The sequence below is a fragment of the Volvox carteri genome (genome assembly GCF_000143455.1).
Source record: "Volvox carteri f. nagariensis unplaced genomic scaffold VOLCAscaffold_19, whole genome shotgun sequence".
Taxonomy (NCBI): Eukaryota; Viridiplantae; Chlorophyta; class Chlorophyceae; order Chlamydomonadales; family Volvocaceae; genus Volvox; species Volvox carteri.
The window spans coordinates 947520-967189 of NW_003307562.1; the positions used below are offsets into that span (position 1 = coordinate 947520).

At 56.7% G+C, this 19670-nt stretch overlaps 5 protein-coding genes across 5 annotated transcripts; 3 read left to right on the forward strand and 2 right to left on the reverse strand.

Annotated features, from left to right (window-relative positions):
* Positions 1–723: 723 nt before the first annotated feature.
* On the reverse strand, positions 724–2425 carry VOLCADRAFT_81158 (uncharacterized protein). The gene is made up of 4 exons (XM_002950601.1): positions 2056–2425; positions 1684–1796; positions 1357–1520; positions 724–843 (listed from the first exon to the last, which is right to left on the reverse strand). Exons 1-4 carry the CDS (start codon positions 2284–2286, stop codon positions 818–820), a joined length of 534 nt encoding a protein of 177 aa, XP_002950647.1. The 5' UTR covers positions 2287–2425; the 3' UTR covers positions 724–817.
* Positions 2426–2543: 118 nt separating this feature from the next.
* On the forward strand, positions 2544–4266 carry eif5A (eukaryotic translation initiation factor 5A). The gene is made up of 6 exons (XM_002950491.1): positions 2544–2716; positions 2799–2921; positions 3034–3090; positions 3266–3403; positions 3551–3583; positions 3797–4266. The coding sequence occupies exons 1-6, from the start codon at positions 2594–2596 to the stop codon at positions 3818–3820; spliced, it is 498 nt and encodes a 165-aa protein (XP_002950537.1). The 5' UTR covers positions 2544–2593; the 3' UTR covers positions 3821–4266.
* Positions 4267–4406: 140 nt separating this feature from the next.
* On the forward strand, positions 4407–4901 carry VOLCADRAFT_60634 (uncharacterized protein; the record flags this gene model as incomplete). Its single annotated transcript, XM_002950492.1, has 1 exon — positions 4407–4901. One exon carries the CDS (start codon positions 4407–4409, stop codon positions 4899–4901), a length of 495 nt encoding a protein of 164 aa, XP_002950538.1.
* A 148-nt stretch (positions 4902–5049) lies between these two features.
* Positions 5050–16329, reverse strand: VOLCADRAFT_104781 (uncharacterized protein; the record flags this gene model as incomplete). The annotated part of the gene is made up of 15 exons (XM_002950602.1): positions 5050–5096; positions 5256–5358; positions 5796–5826; positions 6004–6193; positions 6519–6636; positions 7021–7164; positions 7295–7501; positions 8639–9061; positions 9704–9799; positions 10562–10764; positions 11535–11640; positions 11695–11834; positions 12862–12974; positions 13716–14317; positions 15940–16329. 15 exons carry the CDS (start codon positions 16327–16329, stop codon positions 5050–5052), a joined length of 2913 nt encoding a protein of 970 aa, XP_002950648.1.
* A 605-nt stretch (positions 16330–16934) lies between these two features.
* On the forward strand, positions 16935–18239 carry VOLCADRAFT_48218 (uncharacterized protein; the record flags this gene model as incomplete). Its single annotated transcript, XM_002950493.1, has 3 exons — positions 16935–17108; positions 17663–17748; positions 18176–18239. Coding segments are annotated over 3 exons (324 nt in total), but the record flags the coding sequence as incomplete, so codon positions are not given.
* Between the last annotated feature and the right edge of the window lie 1431 nt (positions 18240–19670).

The following is a 19670-nucleotide window of genomic DNA, read 5'->3' on the forward strand; positions in this document are numbered from 1 at the left end:
CTCCTGGTTTATGCGGAAATGGAGACTGCCGACTCCAGGGAAGGCGGTTTATTGAATCCACTGACAGAGCGACCGAGTCCCCCTGACCTGGCTGACAAGTTGGCGGGAGCGCTCGTGCGGATGACCGGTCTCCACACGCCCTGACGTGTTCAAGGACAGTCGCTGCCGCAGCTGAGTCGCCGCTTGTCCATCATCCACGAGAACGGCGTCTGCGCCTGCGGCAGTGAGGGCTGCAGCCCTCGCCTGCTCAACCCACCCTACACCACGACAATCTGACCTCTGCTCTAGGGCTCTGGCATCTTCGTCAGGACCCAGCTTCCTCTGCTGCGCTCATGGTACTCCAGCTGCATCCTCCACTGCCGCCTCTGCTGCTACTGCGCAGCTGTTGCGGAGCTGCTGCGGCAACTAGGCGGCACAATGGCTCCTGGTGCTCTCCGATGCATGGGAAGCTCAGAAAGGAGGAGACGCCGCACGCTGCACATCGCCGTCACGTCTCCTTGCATTCCCACCCCCCGCCAGCCTGCACGGACTTGACGACACGGGCTCTCAGCACCCGCCTGGGTTTGCTGAGCGGCCGTCATACCATCGTTACCAACCACAACGAGGGGGGTTGAGAAGTAGAGCGCGGAGCAGCACATACAGACCGCAACGATGATGATGTCGCCTATGTCGGGCCTATCGCTCTCAGTGGTCCCGTCTGACTGGCCGTCTGCCTGGGGGTCCGCCGCTGCGTGCCTGGCATATCGCGTTACTGTTCTGGAAATGGGTGTACCAAGGCCAGGCCAGCCCAGCCCAGCTCGGCTGTCCTCCGAGCTCCTCAGCGCTGCCGCCTGATTTGAACCCCTGTGCGCGCGCACGTGTGTGTGTGTGGGTGTGGGGAACGTGTGTGTGCGTGCGCACGCACGTGTGTGTTGGTAGGGTGTGGGGAAAGAGGGGGAAGAGGAATGAGGAACATGTGCCAGAAGCAACCATGCAGAGTTTCATTGCGGTGGAGCAGCAGTAGCAGTAGCATCAGGACTATCAGTGGTGGCACTAGCAACACCAGGAGGAGTGGCACATACACTACTGTAAGAATTAGGGGGGAAATCCGTAAACTTGAGTCATGTAGTCCGTTGCGTGTGTGTCCTGGTTCCCATTATGAGAGGCCATGCGGAATTATGAGAGGCCATGCGGGACTAATCCAAATCCCAGCATCAGAGGTAGAGGAAACCCAGGACCCTGACTGGCCCTGAGGGCTCATAACCTCACTTCGCCGTCCCGACTGATCCACAAAATCCTAAACGCTGAGGCTGGCCACCATCATCCGCAGCTTATTTATCCTCTGGCCCTAAGCAGTCACAAGTCCTAAGGACCCACCCACGCTCTCCACCACGCTGGGCACTCCTGGGATGGCTAGCTTCCGAATGGTGAAGTCCACTTGCCGTACTCTAGGGTGTCGCTGCAGTACGGCACTCACTGCGCGGTGCGCCACTGCCTCCAGCAGTTTGCAGGGCGCCCCTTCAACCACTGATTTGACGTCCCTGGAGGGGCCAGCCCAGCCGGCGGGTCAGGCCCTTGTGAGATATTCAGTAGACCCGAATGAAGCGCATAGGGATAGGAATTCTCGGGGGCTAGCGAGGGCGGCTTTTGCAGGTCAACATCGCAGCAAACTGTGGATGCACAATATCACGTCGAGCAACCCACCCGTAAACGGCTGCATAGTTCACGGTGTCCTCCAGGTCATCGCTGAACCCAGCTCGGGAGGTGTTGACTTGGAGTTTAAGATCGACCACAAAGCTCTGACCGAGTCGAGTTTCCTGAGCACAAGCGCAATCAGTCAAGAGGCGAGTTCGTTAAAGGTCAACTAAAGTCACGTCAGGTCAACAGAAATTGTGGGCTTGAGGGCAATGTAGCCACAGCCTGTGCTCTTTCGTGATAACGTTAGGAGTGCGTTGGCAGCGTTATGGCATAATGCACTCACGATGCCAAAAGTCGGCTGCGGAGTCGTAGAATGGGGTTTGAAAAGCGCGTGTTCGGAAAATAGATAGAGGGTTTGGAAAGTGCAACTGCATTTACCTCGGGGAGCACGCCGTGATGGCCGTGAAAGCGCATGCCGGTGATATGAATCCAGTCGCTGTCGCCGATCTGGACAGGAATGCTATGATGGCTATAATTACCTCCTGGAAAGGATGTGCAAAACGACGAGCAGGTAAAGGACGGACGCCAGCACCTACACGCTGCGGCGTCCTGGAGGATACTCATTTGGAGACTCGGAATGACTCTCAGTCTTGAAATCCTAGGGATCATGGTGGGGCGCAACCGAAGGACGACGCGCGTGAATGGTAACTAAAAGTGTTCTATATAAGGGCGAGACTTAGTACTTCACGGGAAAGTAAAGGAAGCATACAGTCCCCTTACCATTACCCAATTGAGGTTTCGTATCGATATCTGGTTCTTTAGGAAAGGAATTCGGGAGGGAGGACGAGAAAACAAAGGGCCCGCGTACGGCTGTTAATGTGAGTCTATTCCTTCGGTCCGAACATGTGATTTCTTCCCTTTCGCTGCGCCTTCCAGCCACCGCCTCCTCCCCAATTTTTTCTTAGTAGTCGACACAATGTCTGATCACGAGGTTGAGACTTTTGAGAGCGCCGACGCCGGCGCCTCTCTGACCTACCCTCAGCAGGCCGGCACTGTCCGTAAGAACGGCTACATTGTCATCTCGGGCCGTCCTTGCAAGGTGTACAGGAGCATCAGCCAATTGGGAAGAATGTTGTGGTCTCTGCGAGGTCAAGAACTGAGCGCGCGCGTTTCTCTGGCAGGTGGTGGATGTCTCAACTTCCAAGACGGGCAAGCACGGTCACGCTAAGTGCAACTTCGTTGGTATTGATATCTTTACCAACAAGAAGTATGAGGAGATGGCGCCATCTTCCCACAACGTCGAAGTGGGTGCACGATGCTGCAGGCGGCGCAATTACTGTTAGAGGGGGACGTGCCGCACTGCATGGCATGGATTGGGACGCTGGCCTTACCACTTGCTTGGTGGTTTATTTGCAGGTTCCTAACATCTCCAGGAAGGAGTACACGGTCATTGACATCACCGATGAGGGCATCGTAAGTTGGATGATTTCTTTTGGGCAGTTTGCTTTTATCCTTTTAGTCTTAAGGGCTGCTGTATATTGCGGTGATGCTCAAAATTGGGATAGTGTTGTTCGCTTAGTTGCAACTACAGATCTCGCGGTTGTTGTCCGAGGTCTGGCTGGCTAAGGCTGTCCGGCAACCTTTATAGGTGTCGCTAATGGACGAGTCGGGCAACACGCGCGATGATCTGTTCCTTCCCAAGGGAACTGACGAAGCTGAAAAGCTCGCTGAGATTATCAAGGACCACTGGCAGAACGACAAAGAGATGGCGGTCACTGTCATCAAGGTGCGAGCTGCTTTGAGAAGGGTCTGTGCTGGTGTTCGAAGCGGGTATGGTCAAAACCCGTGACTCATGAGGACGCGGGTATTGCATTGCTATATAATTGGGCTGACTCCCCTTTCCCTCCTGCCTATGTATGAATCTGTTGCGAAGGCTATGGGCGAGGAAACGATCTCATCGGTGAAGGTGAGGGGGGGTTTCATGGACCAACCAGCATTCCTGTGTATTATGCTTCTATTGTTAAGCAATTTAAGGAGGGTCCTGATTTCTTGTTGCTGGGTGAGAACATCATGACTATATCTCGTGAGACTTTAAGGCGTCAGGGTGGCATTATTTCATATCGTCCACCTCTGTGCTGCCAGATCATTAATTTCTTCACCCATTCCCCTTCCCCCTCAGGTCATTAACGATACCAAGGCTTGAGCAAGTCTGCACGTTGGATGTCGCAGCATGGGCGTGGTGTTTGGTACATGTCCTTGGCATTCGCTCCCGAGACATCTCGGCGCGACTGTCTCCCGTGCAACAATAGCTCAGATGTGGTGATGGTTGTGGCGCAGCGCCGTCCACTGCACTGAACTTCATTGTTTTTCATCACAAGGACTGCTTTGCGTGTCTGTGGTTGGCGATGCAGGAGGACGGACGGGGGCGTGTAAATGATATGTGACTGGCTGATTTGATCTCGGCTGCGTTTCGACGGCTTTCCCATACCTGTTGGTATGGACGTTTTGCTCACACTATCAGGACTGGATCTTTCGCAAAATTTTGGGTTGCATGACATATACACACACATAACTCACCCTGACGGGTGGCAGCGTTGGAAGCAACGAATTGGGTCACAGCTATGCTGTGCTGTAATCTTAAAGGGTGGAAATTAAAAGAGTCCTAAATTCCATGCATGTCGGAGGCACGTAGTACCAGCTCTACTAATGCACTGTGAATGTACGGTTGTCGTACACAAAAGCCTCAGATAATGTAGCGACAATCCATTCTTCCTAATGAACATAGCAAAATGCTAGCTGATCTTAAAAATCTACCAGCACGGTGCTTGGCTTCTTGCAGCCTAGTCTTCCGAACGGAACCAACTTATTACTTATGTACCCACGGTTCTCAACCACCCGAAGGTCAAATAATTCATACTGATCAAAGCACATCGGCATTACTTCGTATCGTAAGGAAGCGGGAAAGTTCTGCGGTCACCCTTAAAAAGTGCGCGGAATTGAAGGATGGAAAGCGTCCTCATGAGTCGATGGCTGCAGGCGGGGCTGAAGGACAGCCTGCAAAGAAGCTGAACACTGGCGCAGCAGCCGTAGCCGCCAAGGCAAGCCAGGTATCCGGCCTATCGCAACACCTGACAACGACATCTTTGACCGCTGAGGAGCTGAAAGCGAAGACGGTTCCGCAGCTTAAGGAGTTGTTACGGGCTCGCGGACTGGCCGTCTCCGGTGCCAAAGACGAACTCGTTCGCCGCTTAGTCGACCACCAACGGGCAAACAAGTACAAATAACTCGCCCGGCAACTCGCCGGGCGTAGGAGCAATCGGAGTGGTCATGCATCACAACTTCAGGGGTGTGCGTGCGAAGGCCAGGGCGTTGAGGAACTCAATGCAGCACGACGGCGATGGCCGCGCAGCCTGCAATCCTGGCTTATCTGCGCTAGAGCATTGTGCCACTGTGCCTGCTTAGCAGGGCCTCGAACATTCCTGCGGTACCGGGTGTGGAGAAGGGACGTCTTTGGGGATAGGGTGACGTGACCAACCGTACTGCCAACCATTCAGCGCTGCTGCTTTGGAATGAAACTTAATAATTTGCTGACGGGGATCTAACGAGCCGTCACGGCTTGGGAGGCAAGACCAGCTTACCGTACATATCCTGGTGCATGGGACCGAAGATATCTCTTGACCGGCGGAGAGTCTCCTCACGACTTTGTCGCCCCGCGTTGAGCTCCTTGATGTTGTGCAGGAACTGGCAAACGTGGGTTGAGCACATGGGGATAGGGGTCAGTGACGAGGTGTGGATGCGAATGGCACTCGTGGCGTGTGGCGATTGGCATGCAAATCAGGAAATTCACGACGATTTTCTGTGTGCGTTTGATGGGATTGTATATGCGCCGCCGCTTTGATGGCGGCATTCAAGCTTTCGGACTTCTGAAATCTGAAACCTCCCATCGCCGCCGTACAGGACTGGATGTCCGAATGATTAAGGAAAGGGGACGACGTGAAATTACGAGAATCTATGCTAGGGGACGGGTCAAAAAACACTTCAGCGATATGCGTCGATGCCTCTGGCGGAACTGGATTGCCTATTGCGCAACACGGGATGGATGATATCCATCGACAGGCTTGACCTCGCCAGATTTGACACGTACTGCATGCGTCCATGAAGTTACACAGCTCGCTCACCTGGCTGAACTGCTCGTAAGACAGTTGGGCTCTGCAGCAGGGGCAACCGATAGGGCGGGATGTTACCAAATACAACGACACACTACCGCGGCCAGCACTCAGAAATTGCAATGACATCACCAACGATCCCCAGCGATCTTCCATTGAATTTTCCAACCAACAGTTGAGGTCCGTAACATCGCCTTCTGCCATACCGCCCGGCTGCTACCTGGCTTGCTTAAAAAATTCTTTTCCGTCGATCCGCGGCGGTGAACCAGGATTCCCATACTGCGCATGCGGCATAGGTGGTGGGGGCGGTGCAGCGTACTGCGCCGAGCTCGTGGCCTGCGGTGTGGCTGCGCCGTACATGGGCCTTCCGGACGTGCTCGGGTACGCCGGGGTTGCCGCTGGCGCCATGCCTGTTGTGCGGGCCGAAGAACACGTGTTGGCGCGGTGCGCACAGGCCACGGTAAGCCTGGACTTGCAGACTCTTTCACTGCCCATGAACCGCTTTGTTCAGATATAAACGCCGATGTGGTTGCGCCCTTAATCAGCATGGCAAGTGCTGATTAAACTGAATAAGCTGTACCGTTCTGGTGAATGTTTTTCCTATAGGCCGACGCCTCCCCGCTTTCATGGCGTTATCAGGCCGGCAGATTTGTAAATCCACCTCGCCGGTGCCGCCAGCAGAAACGCACAGGTCATCTATGCCATTAGGCGTGACCTACTCCTTGCAAAACTTACGAACGGTGTAGGCGCTCGGTGGCTGCATGGCCGGCGGTTTGCTGATGCTGCTAAGCACCTCCGAAACCAGCCGTTCACCAGCCACATCCGCAGCTGCTACGCTGGGCTCCAGCCCAGGCTGGCGTTCCCAGTGATGCGTGTGCCACGGGGAATGGAATCGGCAGAAGGGATCAGTCACGAGACCCGTCAGGTCTCAATTCTATCCGTAAGATAAGGATGCAGTGGCGAAAGTTGGCGATGCAGAGTTCAGAAGTGGACTGCGCACTAACAGCATAAGTAATTGCGAACACAAACGAACGCATACGTCACTACATCACAACCACTACATGCAACCCTCTCCGCTATGAAACCCAGCCTAGGTGTAACCAAGGGGGCCCCCATCGTGGCATTTGGAATCTCCTGGTCACCGACCCACCGGCCGCATCGCTAGCCCGGCCAACACGACCCCAGCTCCGCCCCAAAGCCCCATCTTATCACCGCTTGTCTACCACTGGTGCCCTACCTCGTCCTCGTTGTTAAGGGTGTTGAGCAGGTTCTTCTTGAAGGCTTCCAACCGAGCAACATCCTTATGTAACCTTTTGACGGTATCCGCTAGAAGGGTCTTTTCACTTTGCAGCCGGTGCGCCTCCTCTATTGCTTGCTTGCTCTACAAAGCAAGGCGAACGAAGATGTATGTGCGTGGGAAGTCGCTCATGTACTTGCCAACCCACGCTGGTGGGGGTATGCACGCTAAGACACTCCTTACAGAGTCTCGCTTCTCCCGTGGGCCCCCTAACCTTTGCGGCCATGTCCTGCAGCTCCAGCTCGAGAGTGGACACTCGCCGCTCGAGCATCTTTATGTGGTTCTGTTTTTGTACGAGGGCGTCCCGCAGCTGCTGACCTTCCGCCTCCAGCTGCGCAGCCTTTGACGCTAAGGCATGCTGCGCTATTTTCGATGCTAGCTCCAACTGAGCAAAAGGATCCACCGGTAGCACGGAAGTGACCTACAAAGGTGCGCAAGGAGTGGTCAAGATGTTGCTGTTTGCTTCGCTTGCATTATAATCTAGAAGCTACGAACCTCTGCAGGTAATCCTGAAGCCATAGGTCCTACATTTGCAAAAGATGCCATGCCTAGGCCAGGGAAACCGAGGTAGTCTGCTAATGGAAAAATTTTACAAATGTGCGCAATCCGCTAGGTATAAACTCAAACGTTAAGGAAGCAGCGTCGCAATAGACGTCTGGAAATTAATATGTTATGTCAAGGACGTCTTGGTGACTATCTGCCTTCACAACAGCTGGTTGACCCGGCCGTTGACCTCCCGTACGTTGAGCTTGAAGAGCATTTGAGTGCCCTTGCACACAAGATTGCAAATGGTAATACGTTCATAAAGAAAAGGGAAAGGCAGTCGCTCGAGACAGGATCCGCACTTGCGCACCATCGCCTTCTGTTCCTTTGTAAGTTTCTTTATCCAAGGCCACTTCATCAACTAAGGCACGAGCCATCCTAAGCACTTTCTGAGTGCCACGCTCCACACGGGGTCACAAAACATAGGGTGCACCTCTTTTACGCGGTGAAAATACGTTTAGGCCTGTGCCTAAAAACATACATGAACCTATGGTTGGAGCCATGTCAATCACAAAGCCGTGCCTGGGTTCAGTGCGGCTCTTCCGACATCCGCAGCGCACCTATGTTGCTCCGTCCACCCATACCATTGGCCATATGCAAGCAGCCGGGAGCACAACATTTCGCGTTGTGAAACGCGCAAACTTCAACTGACACGCGCTTTGAGTTTCCCCGCCAACTCCTGCCGCCACCTCGTGCCACACCACACACCCTTCAAGCACCTATCTCCTTCGACAAGTTCCCACAAGCATGTGCGAGAACACGCGCATGCGTGTGCGCTTCCTTCCCCCTCCCAAACCTCTCTCAGCAACACACAACCCTAGTAATACGGCGCCACATAATCGAGCTTATAAGCCCCAAGCTTCCGGGTCCTACGCGCAGACTGGTCATGTCCTGGTCTACGTTGTCCCTTCTTAATTAACCCCCACGCGTTTCCCAGCGTGGGGCGGCCACAACCTTAGGCACTGCCACCTGTCCCACTACCGCCATAGACCAATGCTGATGCAAGCGTCTCCACCGCATCTGAGGGCGTCAGAGGCTCCGGTGCGGCTTCCCCTGGGGCACTCTCGGCGCCCATGCCCCCATCGCCTCCGGTGCCGGCGGGGGCGCTGGATGACGCATGCGCCGCCGCCGCAGCAGCAGCGGCGGCCGCGGTCGGGGCAGTGCCACCGCTGACGTGCTTTGAATGGTGGCGCGCGCTGCGGAATCGTGCCGGCGCACCACCCCCCGACCCCTTTCCCCCCGATCCCGTCCCGTCGTCGTCGGGGCCGCCCAGCGCGGCAACCATCTCCGATGTCACCTTCGTTGGAACGACAGGTGTGCCGTACACTACCATTGACACGCCTTGCTGCTCCACCACCTCCTCGAGGTCCGCCACGTCCAAGCCCACGCACTTGGTGATGAACGTCAGTACGGCAAGCAGGTACTTGTTGTACCGCATCTGCGAAGACATGTACAGTAGTATTACCAAAGATATGCACAAAGAGGCGCGGAGATGCACATCACGCAGCAAGATGATTTCTTATCAGTGAGGTAGCTTCCAATCCAACAGCAAAATGCCGGCGAAGAGGGGAGTGGGGACACCATGACCGCGGCGTCGGGTAGAAATGGCGTAAAGAAAAGTGAGGTATGCTGGCTAGGGCCCCGAGGCAGCTGGGCCGACAAAAGGGAACGACAGAGACGCGCGCGCTTAGCAAGAAGCAGTCTGCAACGACAGTGAACGAACTTTATGTGCCACGAGTCCAAAACCCCAACCCACCCGCCCCAATCGCCCATTCACACAGAAACCCACAAATCACAAGTCGGAACGCTCGGCAGCTGCATGACAGCAGCGCCCTCCCAGGGGGATCACCACATTGAAGCCACATGCACCCGTGAGCCTGCACGGCGAGCGCTGAGATGACGCGCGCCCCAAAATGGGTTGTACGGTATCGCGTGCCCTGTGCTCAGCCCTGTCCCTACCGCGGCTGCATGAACCCCAAGCCCCGCACAGCCTACTACCGCCGCCGCCGCCTCTTCCGCAACGGCCAGCAACACCCCATCACCACAGCTGGCCCCTCCAGGCCCCAGCCCTAGGACCCACCATGCCCGCGCCCTTGGCAAAGGCCGCCACGTACTCCAGCACTGCCACCAGCATGGGCCGGTGCAGATACACACCGGCCTCCAGGAGGGACTTGACCTGGGGGGGGGAGGAGTAAGGGGGAGGGGGAGGGGGAGGAGGCGGGGTCGCAATGGGAGAGAAAGATTTAGGTGGCAGATGCGAAGGAGCAAACACCCCCCACCCCCACAACGACCCATGGGCAGTAGCAGCAGTAGCAGTAGCAGGAAGAAAGAAAGAAAAGGAGCTCTGGACCTCTGGGCCCCTTTCAAAAGGTCCTCTGCCTCCCCCTTTCAACCCAAACAAGGAAAACCACCAACCCAAAGAACTCCCCCATCCCCCCCAAAAAAACACCTCCTCTTCTTTCCCACACACCAGATTATCAGCATGACTCGAATCAGGGGGCCTGTCCTCGCATACGCCTCTCTGCATCTCGTCGCACAAGAACCAACCAGCTTCCCGGAATCCCCAAGCCCTAACCACTCCGTCAAACCCGCCAGTGGCTGGTCGCCTTTCCCATCCACCTCCTTGCCCTTTAACCCATCCACCTCCCCACCTCCCCAGGCCGCCACCAAACCAAGCAAAACACATTGCACCCCCAGCCCACACTCACCGCCGACTCCCAACCCTCAAACACACACACGCGCACACACACGCACGCGCACGCACGCACGCACATATCCATATCCAGATACATACTTCAGCGTGGGACCCGAACAGGTGCAACATAATGCATCCCCAGTGGGATTCCCCACACATACACCACACATCCCCACACACTCCCCAACACCCACACCCCCGCCCCTACATCCCCCCATCCCCAAACCCCATAAACAACCTAACCTTGGAGACCACCATGAGGCACAGCGGGTCGCTCATCCTCTGCACCTCCACCAGCGCGCACAGCTGGTCGTAGAAGCGCTGCAAGATCCGGATCTCGGTGGGCTCCAGAGCCTGAATCGCCTTCTGCTTCGTGTTGCGACGGGCCGCCTCCTGCGCCACCTGGTAGGCCTCCAGTCGCGCGTAGGGGCTCACCACCTTGCCGCCTGGCAGTGGGGGCGGACGTCAGACGGGGTTCAGAGGCAGCACAAGGGCGGGCTTGAGCGACATGGTGAGGAGGGGGAGGCGTCGAGTAGGCGGCACTCTTTCAAATTTCAGAATATCCGTGTCAGAGCAGTAGCAGAGCAGAGCAAGCAGTAGCAGAGCAGTAGCAGAGCAAGCAGTAGCAGGAGGACAACATGGGAGGGGGGTGGAAGAGTGGTGGTGGTATTCTAATGGTTGTTGCTGTGGTTGTTGCAGGTGGAGGCGGAGGTGGAGGTGGGGTGCAGCATATATGACGATGTGGGCGAGGATAAGATGTTTAAGGGTTCTCTCTTAAGCTGATCAGGGAGGGGAAAAGGAAGGAGCACAGAACTCAAGCCCTGCGCTGCCTCTCGCCGTGATCTGTCTTTTACCGTTGCGTCTATGGCTGATAAGAAAGCCACCACAGTCACTACAGCCGTCGCAGAAGCACCGCTGACCACCATCCACCATCAACAGAACTAAACAACTATATATATAACAACCATAAAATAACTGAAACAACTACAACGACCAACTACGGAGATGATGAGCGGCGCAAGGCATGATGAAAACTATGTTCCCCCATCAGCATATACCCCCCCCAAATCGTCACGGCAACTTTTTCGACTTATTTATTCAATTCAAACATTCAAACACGCACGCAACGGAGATCCTGAAGCCCGTCCTGGTAGCAGTATACTATACCGCGTACCGATTACACAGGGTTTAAATTTGTACCGACCGCGCGGCTTACCGGATGCGTAGGTGGGCATTCGGCCCTGCGCCAGGTTGAGCACCCCGAACAAAGTCGTGGACAGCCCAGCCGCGTTGGTGGGCTCGGTCCGCACGGTCGCACGGCCCTGCGCGCGCGAGAACAACGCCGCCTGCAGCTGCGCCCGGCCCGCCTGGCGCACCGCGACAAAGTCGTTGTGCCACTTGTACACCGGATTAGACTCGTCGCCGTACAGCGGCACCACAGGCTCCACCAGCGGCACAAAGGAACCGTCATTAGGAGAACCTGCGGCCGCGGCGGCAAATGAGGCTGGTTCGCTAACTTGGTGCGGAGGAATGTGACGGGGGGTGGGTTGTGGGGGGGTTGTGGGGCGGGTGGGTCGCGTGGGTTGGGTTGCGGGGTGGGGGGTTGGGGGTGGAGGGGTTGGTTTTAGGGTTTATGCTGCCCTCAACGCCACGTCGCGGTAGTTATGGTTGCTATGGCCGCCGCTCGCACTTCCCAAGATGATGTGCTTTTGAGCTGGCAGTGCAACATGGTACGGCTGCTACTGCTACTACTGCTACTACTGCAACGGCAGCCGCGTGGCTTAGCCGCCTTTGCTGTCGCGCACACCCCTTCCCTCCCTGCTGTGCTTTCCGCTGCATCCCTCTCGGGTTGTCACACTGCCCCAAGCCCCGGCTTGTCCTCTCTCAGCCGCCGCTACTGCCGAGACCGCCCCCCGCATCATTCCCGCTGCTACTGCTTCTCACTTAAGAAAGAGCTTTGCTACAGCCCCTTGCTCGGCCGGTTATTCCTGCCAGTCAAGCCCAGCTCTGTCTGGCCCCTACCACACGCCACCTTACCCCGCTCCCCTTACAGCCCGATGAGTACAGATCCTCTCCTCCCTCCCAGAGGACCCAGAGGACCACCGAGTTTTAAATACACACACACACACGCAGACGCACATCACGCACATCACGCGAGCAAGCAGGGGGCTCCGTTGAAGAGCCCAGCCCATCACCACATGCTCACACCAGCCGCGCTGCCACACCCACCCCGCCCAGCCTCGCGGCCCCTCCCAACGGTAAGCGACCACCACCACGACCATCACCACCATCACCACCATCACCACCATCACCACCACCACCACCATCACCACCATCACGACCACTGCCAACGGCAATAAAACGCCCTCCTCCGTGCCGCCACTAACATCAGAACACAGAAAAAAACCCTGTACCGTTTGTATCAGCAAGTTTAAGTTACGCTGTGTAACATTAGTACTAAAAAAATTAACGTCAGATACAGATACACAAACAGATACACACGCCCGCCCGCCTGCATGCCATTTTCAGCACACGTCCCTTACCTAGCGGCAATCCAGCTACAGCCACGGCCCCCGTGGCGCCCATAGATCCAGATGTCGTACCCTCGTGCGGCGGTGACGTGGACGCGACCGCGCCGTTCTCCAGGGAGGTGCGCCTGGGGCGGGGCGGGGCGGGGCGGGGGTGAGGTGAGGTGAGGTGAGGCCGAGAGGGACCAATGGGGATGAGGGTGTAGGAAAAGAGGTGTAGGGGTGTAACAGAGGAAATCCATCGCCAGGATATGGAAGAAGCAATTGTTCTTTTCCTTCTTCTCCTTCATCTTCATCGCGGTTATCAGCCTCCGCACGCGGTCGCCAATGTCAAGCAATGCCACGCAACACCAACCCCCTTCACGTCCCACGTCCCCATTGAAGCCCGCGCTAAAAGCCCCACGACCGGATTAAGGGTAGGGGAGAGGTTAAGACGAACCACTGGCGGAGGAGGAGGGGGGAAAGACGAACCACGAGCGAGTGAAGCTGCTGCCAAGGAAAAGGAAAGGGGGAGGGGGGACGGGGAAAGAGCTCCCCTCCCCCCTGGAGCCTACTCGGATGACACTTTCCCCGGGAACTGGTCAACAACTGGGCCCCTGCTGCTGCTGCTGCTGGCCGCCACTCCGCCTCCATATGTGGCGGGGGAGACGAGGGTTAAATGTGATTTGCTCCATTCTGGATCAATTGATGACACTGGACAAAAAGCCTTTAATAGGCCTCTACCTCATCCTTCCTCCCCTAAATGAACATGCTTAAAACATGCTTAGCGCAAAAGTGTGCGAAAGTAGTTGGCGATTGTGTGGTTTCGTGACACGTGTGGGAGCCCCAGGGAGCCTGTTCCCTTCAAAGGAGACACACGAGCCACTCACCGGCGTTCTTCATCTTGCGCCGCCTGGCCGGCCTGCTGGGTCAGGAAGAAAGTAGAGCCCTCGCCAACTCCGACGGCATCGTCGCCGGCGCCGCCACCGCCGCCGGTTGCGCCGTGGATGATCCGCCGCGCCGCCGGCGGCAGCGGCACAAGCTGACGCCGTACCGGCGGCGGCTGGCCGAAGGCGCGATGCGGGTCGGAGATCTCCTCCTCCGCCTCTCGCCGATTGACAAAGGCGCCGACGGAGGCGCGAGCGCGCGCTGCTCGTACATTTGCTGACGTCAGCACTGCCGCTGGGAAGGCTGCCTCCGCTCGGTCGCTGACGGTGAAGCGCATCACGGACTTCTGTTTGTTGACCGTGTCCTCCGCCTCGCGTGTTGCCGCACGGATAGCCGCCTCCGCCGGTGATAGATGCGAATCGGCGTCGGCGCTGCTGCCGTACCCCGGCAAGCTATCCGAGTCGTAGCCGGCGGCGGAGCCCGGCGAGCCCGGGCGGGCATCGCCGCCGCCGCCAGCGGCGGCGGCGGGGTTGCCGCTGCTGCCGCCTCGTCGGCGGCGGCTGCCGCCGCCGCCGCCGATGCCGGCACCGCCACCGGCCTGCTGCTGTGCGCCCGCCGCCGCCGCAGCGGCGGCGGACTGTTGTTGTTGGGAGGACTGTTTGGAATTCTTCCGCCGGGGCCTGATGTGTGTGCATGTATGTATGTATGTATGTATGTGTCAGGGAAAGGGCCGGCAGCGTTGACGTCACAACTCATGACCATCACCTTCCCGAGGGGGGAACCCCACGGCGCTTTCATTTGGGGGCATTTGCACTTGGAGCCGGGCCGGGTGAAAGCCTCGTGTACATATTATCTTGTGCGGAATCAAACGTGCGCACGATACACACCACCATGGGCGGCACATGTAAACACACATACACGATAGAGAAAACGCATAATCTAGAAGACCATACGGGCATAGACGCACATACATACATACATACATACATACATACATACATACATACATACATACATACATACATACATACATACCCGCGCTGTCCGTCGCGACTGCCCATCTTATCCCGGTTCAGATCCGGCAGGGTCTTCTCGAGCTGCATGGTGTTGTGTGGCGGTTGGGGGGGAAGGTGCATGGGAGCATGAGACAGGACTTTGAAATCGAGATGCGGGAAGCGGTCCTACCATACCCGAACACATCCTTGGGAATGCGGCATTTTGTGAAGTCGGCGGGGTTGGGAAGGGTTGGTTTACTGGGGCCCGTGGAGCTCTGGACAGCCGGACTGGACATGGAGCCGGTCTGGACAGCCGGACTGGACATGAAAAAAGCGATTTGTGGATAGGAAAGCGCGGCGGTGTGCATAGGGCCCGGAAATGAAAAAAAACGAAGGACGCAGCGCTTGGGAAGAGACAACCCGGACAACAAACCACCCTCCCCCCCAAAACAGACGAAGACACATCCGTTGGAGCAGCTGGGCAGCAGTCCCTGGCCACCAGTGTCAGGCCCGGTCAGGTACTTGTAACCTTCGCGCACGTACACACATACATACTTGCGCTCTGGACGTGATCTCTTACAACACTTCCACAGGTATGCACACGCGGGGGGAGAGGTAAGGTGAGGTAAGGTGAGGCCCGTAATTTCCCTACCCCCGCCACAGCCCGGGAATACGACGACTACACGCTTGGTACGGCACCCAGCTTGTTCAGAGCTGCTGTGGCTATCTTCAGGCCTGGTGCCGTCGGGTTCCGGTATCAGATCCGGTCGGTACGGCGATTACGTGATTGAGTCCCTGGTACGGTGATCCGGTCGGTACGGCGATTATGTAAAAAAAACAGGCTGAGCCACCCCGCTGAGTCCTCCCTTTTCCGGGTCAAGAAATCCACCAGACCGGGTCTATCAATGATCCGGTGACTTTTTTTTTGTTTGTGTTGTCAGCTCAGGTGGTGTATGAGGCGCTCTACAGGAGCGTGATTTTTAAAATGGTTCATCCTCCACGTCCGCCTCAACGGCTGCAAACACGAGCTCTCCATCGGAAGCCATACATTCCCCCACATGGAGACGATGCTGGCCGGGTTTGGTACTTAGGGTTACATTTGTCCGAGCAGACAAAGTCCGCAAATCGGGGGCTGCGGGTTTTTTCGCTTTGGGTCTGGCCGGTCACGCCATGGCATGCAGCCACCGGGGTGACTGACAGTTGGGGTAGTTCACGTGCTCTCAGCGCTTACCTCCTTAGGCTCTCCAAGCGGGACGTAAGGAGCGCCGAAGGACGCCCAGACGCCCTGTCTGGCCTTCTCCTCCTTAATGGCCGTGTTCTTAATTAGCTCGAACATGCGCGCCTGGCCCTCGTACTCAATCGATTTGGGGTCCGCAAATGGCTGTGGCATACCCGTGTCCTCTACGACAGCGTAGCCCTTGCCAAATTTCTTCGCTCTGACGCTGCCGGGAGTGCGAAACTCCTTAAAGAGAGGGTTCGCGTGCAGCGCCTGACACTCACGCTGCTGTTCGCGAAGCATCTTTCGAATGACCTCCGTATTTTGAGGCTTGTAAGCGGCGATTCCCTTGGGCCCGTCCTCCACATTCGACTGGAGGAACTGCACTCCACCGCCAGCGGCCATTGTTGTTTATCCTCAGAAGCGAATAGATATTTATATAGCAATGCGCTGCAGTAGTTTCACAGACGCTGAGGAGGCAAAGCAACTCTAATTATACTTGGGGCGTCCAAAGGCCTGGAAATCCTAGTTTTGTGAATATGGAGGTATGTTGTTAAAATGATACCCATTTGCATCCCTGTAATGGGTTCAACTATCGACAAGAAACATAGGTTTAACGGAGCCGTCATAAAGACGCAAAGGTGTATTGCATCCGCTGGTATAATTATGTCGATGCCATAATGAATGTATTGGGTTGAGGTTGGGTCTTGGATTGGCTCTCACTCCATGTAACTGTACAATGTTCGTTGCGCTAACCAGACAGCACAAACCAAGTGCATTCTCTTAAGGAAAAGATAACAATATATGCTATTGCTATTCCTGCATTCCGCCGTGCTTGGCTTTGCACTTGGTGTTGTGCGATCGCGTTTATAGTGCTGGCCTAACGCTGCCCCTCGGTGCTTTCGGTAATGCAGACGATCGTTACCTAGGTATTCATTGAACTTTGTCACCTAGCTGTGGCAGGCATTGAGGCGGGAATCGTAGTTATGGCGGCAAGCCAGCTGCTCGCTGCGCTGAATGCGCTGTATCACCATGACGACCCTAAGGTGAAAGATGAAGCTGATCGGTGGCTTGAGCAATGGCAACAGAGCTTGGAGGCATGGTCTGTGGCGGACGGAGTCCTGCATGACCCCAACAGCAGTATGGAGGCGCAATACTTCTGCGCCCAGACGTTGCGCACGAAGGTGTGCAAATTATTTATCGCTGAAAATAATCATGATAATGGAACGACTGGTTGAACGCACTCGGCTGCGCAATTGACATAGCTCCCCCGCTCGCTTTAGCCCGTTTCATCACAAACCCCGCACACCTCATGCTTTTATGCATGTATCGCTTTAGAACGTCTGGGGGAGCACTCTTTGGTGCTTCTTATCTTGCCCTAGCACCGTGCGCCGTTAGGCGGCCGCTGAACAGCCATGTACCACAGCCTCGATCCCAACCTGGGGTTGTGCCAAAGCGCTCACAGAGTTCATCTAGGTCCTTCCCACAACCCAGTCTTGCACCGTGCGCTGCCGCATCTTGCTTTGCCCAACATGTTTTTGAGTCCGCCCCACCCCTACCAGGCTTCCAACTGTACCCACATCACCCTACCTTGATCACGTCCCCCCTCAGCATCATTTTACAAACACGGCTTGCTCCCCAACCAATCCCGTTGCTTATGGCACGTCCCAGTCCCTGCGCCGCGATGGCTTCTTTACGGTGTATCACCTTGGACGTATTGTCGTATTGCCGTACGCAGGTGCAGCGCGATTTCGAGGAGCTCCCGTCGGATGCAGTGGACAGTCTTCGAGACAGTCTCCTGCAGCTGCTCATCCGTTTCAGCAAGTGAGCTATGTGCGAGGGTGTCGGCCCAGGGAGGGATGACCAGGGGTGCAAAGATTTCCATGCCCTGGGCTTGCAAGTATACACCCTCCACAGCATGGGCGCCTTAGGCCGCAACTCCAATTCATCGCAGGACTTTTTCATGTTAGCGCCTCTGCTGCTGCTGCTGCTGCTGCTGTTGTGGCCATTTGGGTCAGCACCTGTTCGATAAGCCCGCCCATTTCCTGGCTGCAGGTATCATAACAGCTTGGACTCTTACCTTTCTTTGACTGGCCTTACACAACTGTAACTACCTCCTCCCACGCTTCTGCACACATTTCAAGACAAACCTCACAATTGCCTGCGTTCACGCACTCATCTTGCCACCCGTCAACCCCAACGACCTCCCTGCCACATCGCGCCTTCCATCCCCATGACTGTCGGGCTGCAGGGGCGCCCCACCCGTGCGCACGCAGCTGTGCCTTGCCCTGGCCGCTCTGGCGGTGCACGTGCCAGCGGCGCGCTGGGGTGAGGGCGGCGTGGTCCGCTGGTTTGCAATCAAGTTCTCCACACTTCCCTCGGACCGGGCGCTTCCTTGCATGCTGGAGCTGCTGACGGTGCTGCCGCAGGTAAGGCTGCAAGACCCTGTATCGAACATATATCTACAGGCAGCTTGTGCATTGTTGTCTTGGTATGCACCGGTTTCTTCAAGCGGTGCTGCTGGCACGAAGGGCGCCGGGACGGCGTTGGAAGGCTGCTGGCGCTGGCAGCTGGCCCGAAGGCCCACAGATGCAAAGCAAAACCCAAATGCCGTGGCGACCCAGATGGAACGCAACAACAAGCAGATTGAGAACACGACTGTTTCCCCTCTTTATTTGCTCTGCAAACGACCTGCAAACAAATGATAAGGAAGCTCTGAATGGCGCAAAGGAAAACGACCCAAATGAAAGAGGTCAGCTAGGAAGCAAGGAGTGAGCTGTCTTCTTTCTTCTTCAAGAAGGGGCCCCCTTTCCCCCCACATCTGGGTCCCGCGGCCTTTCCGTCCACCACCGCTCGCACAGGAGGCCCACAGCTACAAAATCGCGGTGCGGCCCGAACGACGGAGAGCATTTTCTATGGAGCTCCAAGCTAACACGGGGGCGGCCTTTGAGATTCTCACCAGGTGAGATTCTGACCATGGTGGGTGGGTGCAAGGGGGTACTTCCAGGTTACGTTGGCCGATTCGGGCGAGGTGGGTGGGTGAGTGGGTGGGCGGCGGGGGGTTCAGGGGCGCCCGGCTAGCTGGAGGAGCTCCGGCGAGGGAGTTTTTTGCGGTATATGGTAAATAGCTTGCACCGCGCGCAGGAGACGGGGTGCCTGCGTTGTATCTCCGGGGTTGGGAGATCTTCGGACAGGACGTGGCAGGAGGGCAGGGAGCCAGGGCGAGTAGTGGCGTGGGGGGAAATGCAAGGATTGTAGGTTGTGATGTGCAGGTGGTAGGTAGGAGTTTTGAACGCGCAATGGGAGCGCCGGGAGAGGGATAATATGGGAAATTTGGCGGCTGCGAAAAGCGCCGCCTGCTCTGCCACGCCATAGCGCTGAAACCTGCTCAGTATGTATCCCCGACTTCCCAGTCCCAGTCCCAACGAGCAACCGTCCCGCCCCGCTCCGCAGTTGCGTCTCTCAGCCCGGGGAGCGCACTCGCACGCAGGTCCTGGAGGCGTTCGGGTCGTGGCTGAAACTGAACGAGGGCCGCCCGCTGCCCACTATTGCCGCCGCTGCGGCTGCGGCCGGGGGTGCGGCCGGCGGCGGCGAGGACGCGGCGGCCGTGCTGGCTCGCCACCCCTTGGTGGCTGCTTCCCTGGAGGGGCTGCAGACCACTGGGGAGACGTTCCATGCGGCTGTGGACTCGGTGGGTGAGGGGTTAGGGCTGTTGAGGACCCGGTGCGAGGTACGAGTATTAGCGG

Bases quoted from the DNA above. Each gene is read 5' to 3' on its own strand.
- eif5A (XM_002950491.1), top strand. From the start codon at position 2,594: ATGTCTGATCACGAGGTTGAGACTTTTGAGAGCGCCGACGCCGGCGCC. The intron at 2,717-2,798 runs GTGTACAGGAGC...TTTCTCTGGCAG, and splicing joins TCTCGGGCCGTCCTTGCAAG to GTGGTGGATGTCTCAACTTC. The intron at 2,922-3,033 runs GTGGGTGCACGA...GTTTATTTGCAG, and splicing joins CATCTTCCCACAACGTCGAA to GTTCCTAACATCTCCAGGAA.
- VOLCADRAFT_81158 (XM_002950601.1), bottom strand. From the start codon at position 2,286: ATGATCCCTAGGATTTCAAGACTGAGAGTCATTCCGAGTCTCCAAATG. The intron at 1,797-2,055 runs GTAAATGCAGTT...GCTTGTGCTCAG, and splicing joins ATCACGGCGTGCTCCCCGAG to GAAACTCGACTCGGTCAGAG. The intron at 844-1,356 runs GTGGGTCCTTAG...GCGCGCGCACAG, and splicing joins CAGCGTGGTGGAGAGCGTGG to GGGTTCAAATCAGGCGGCAG.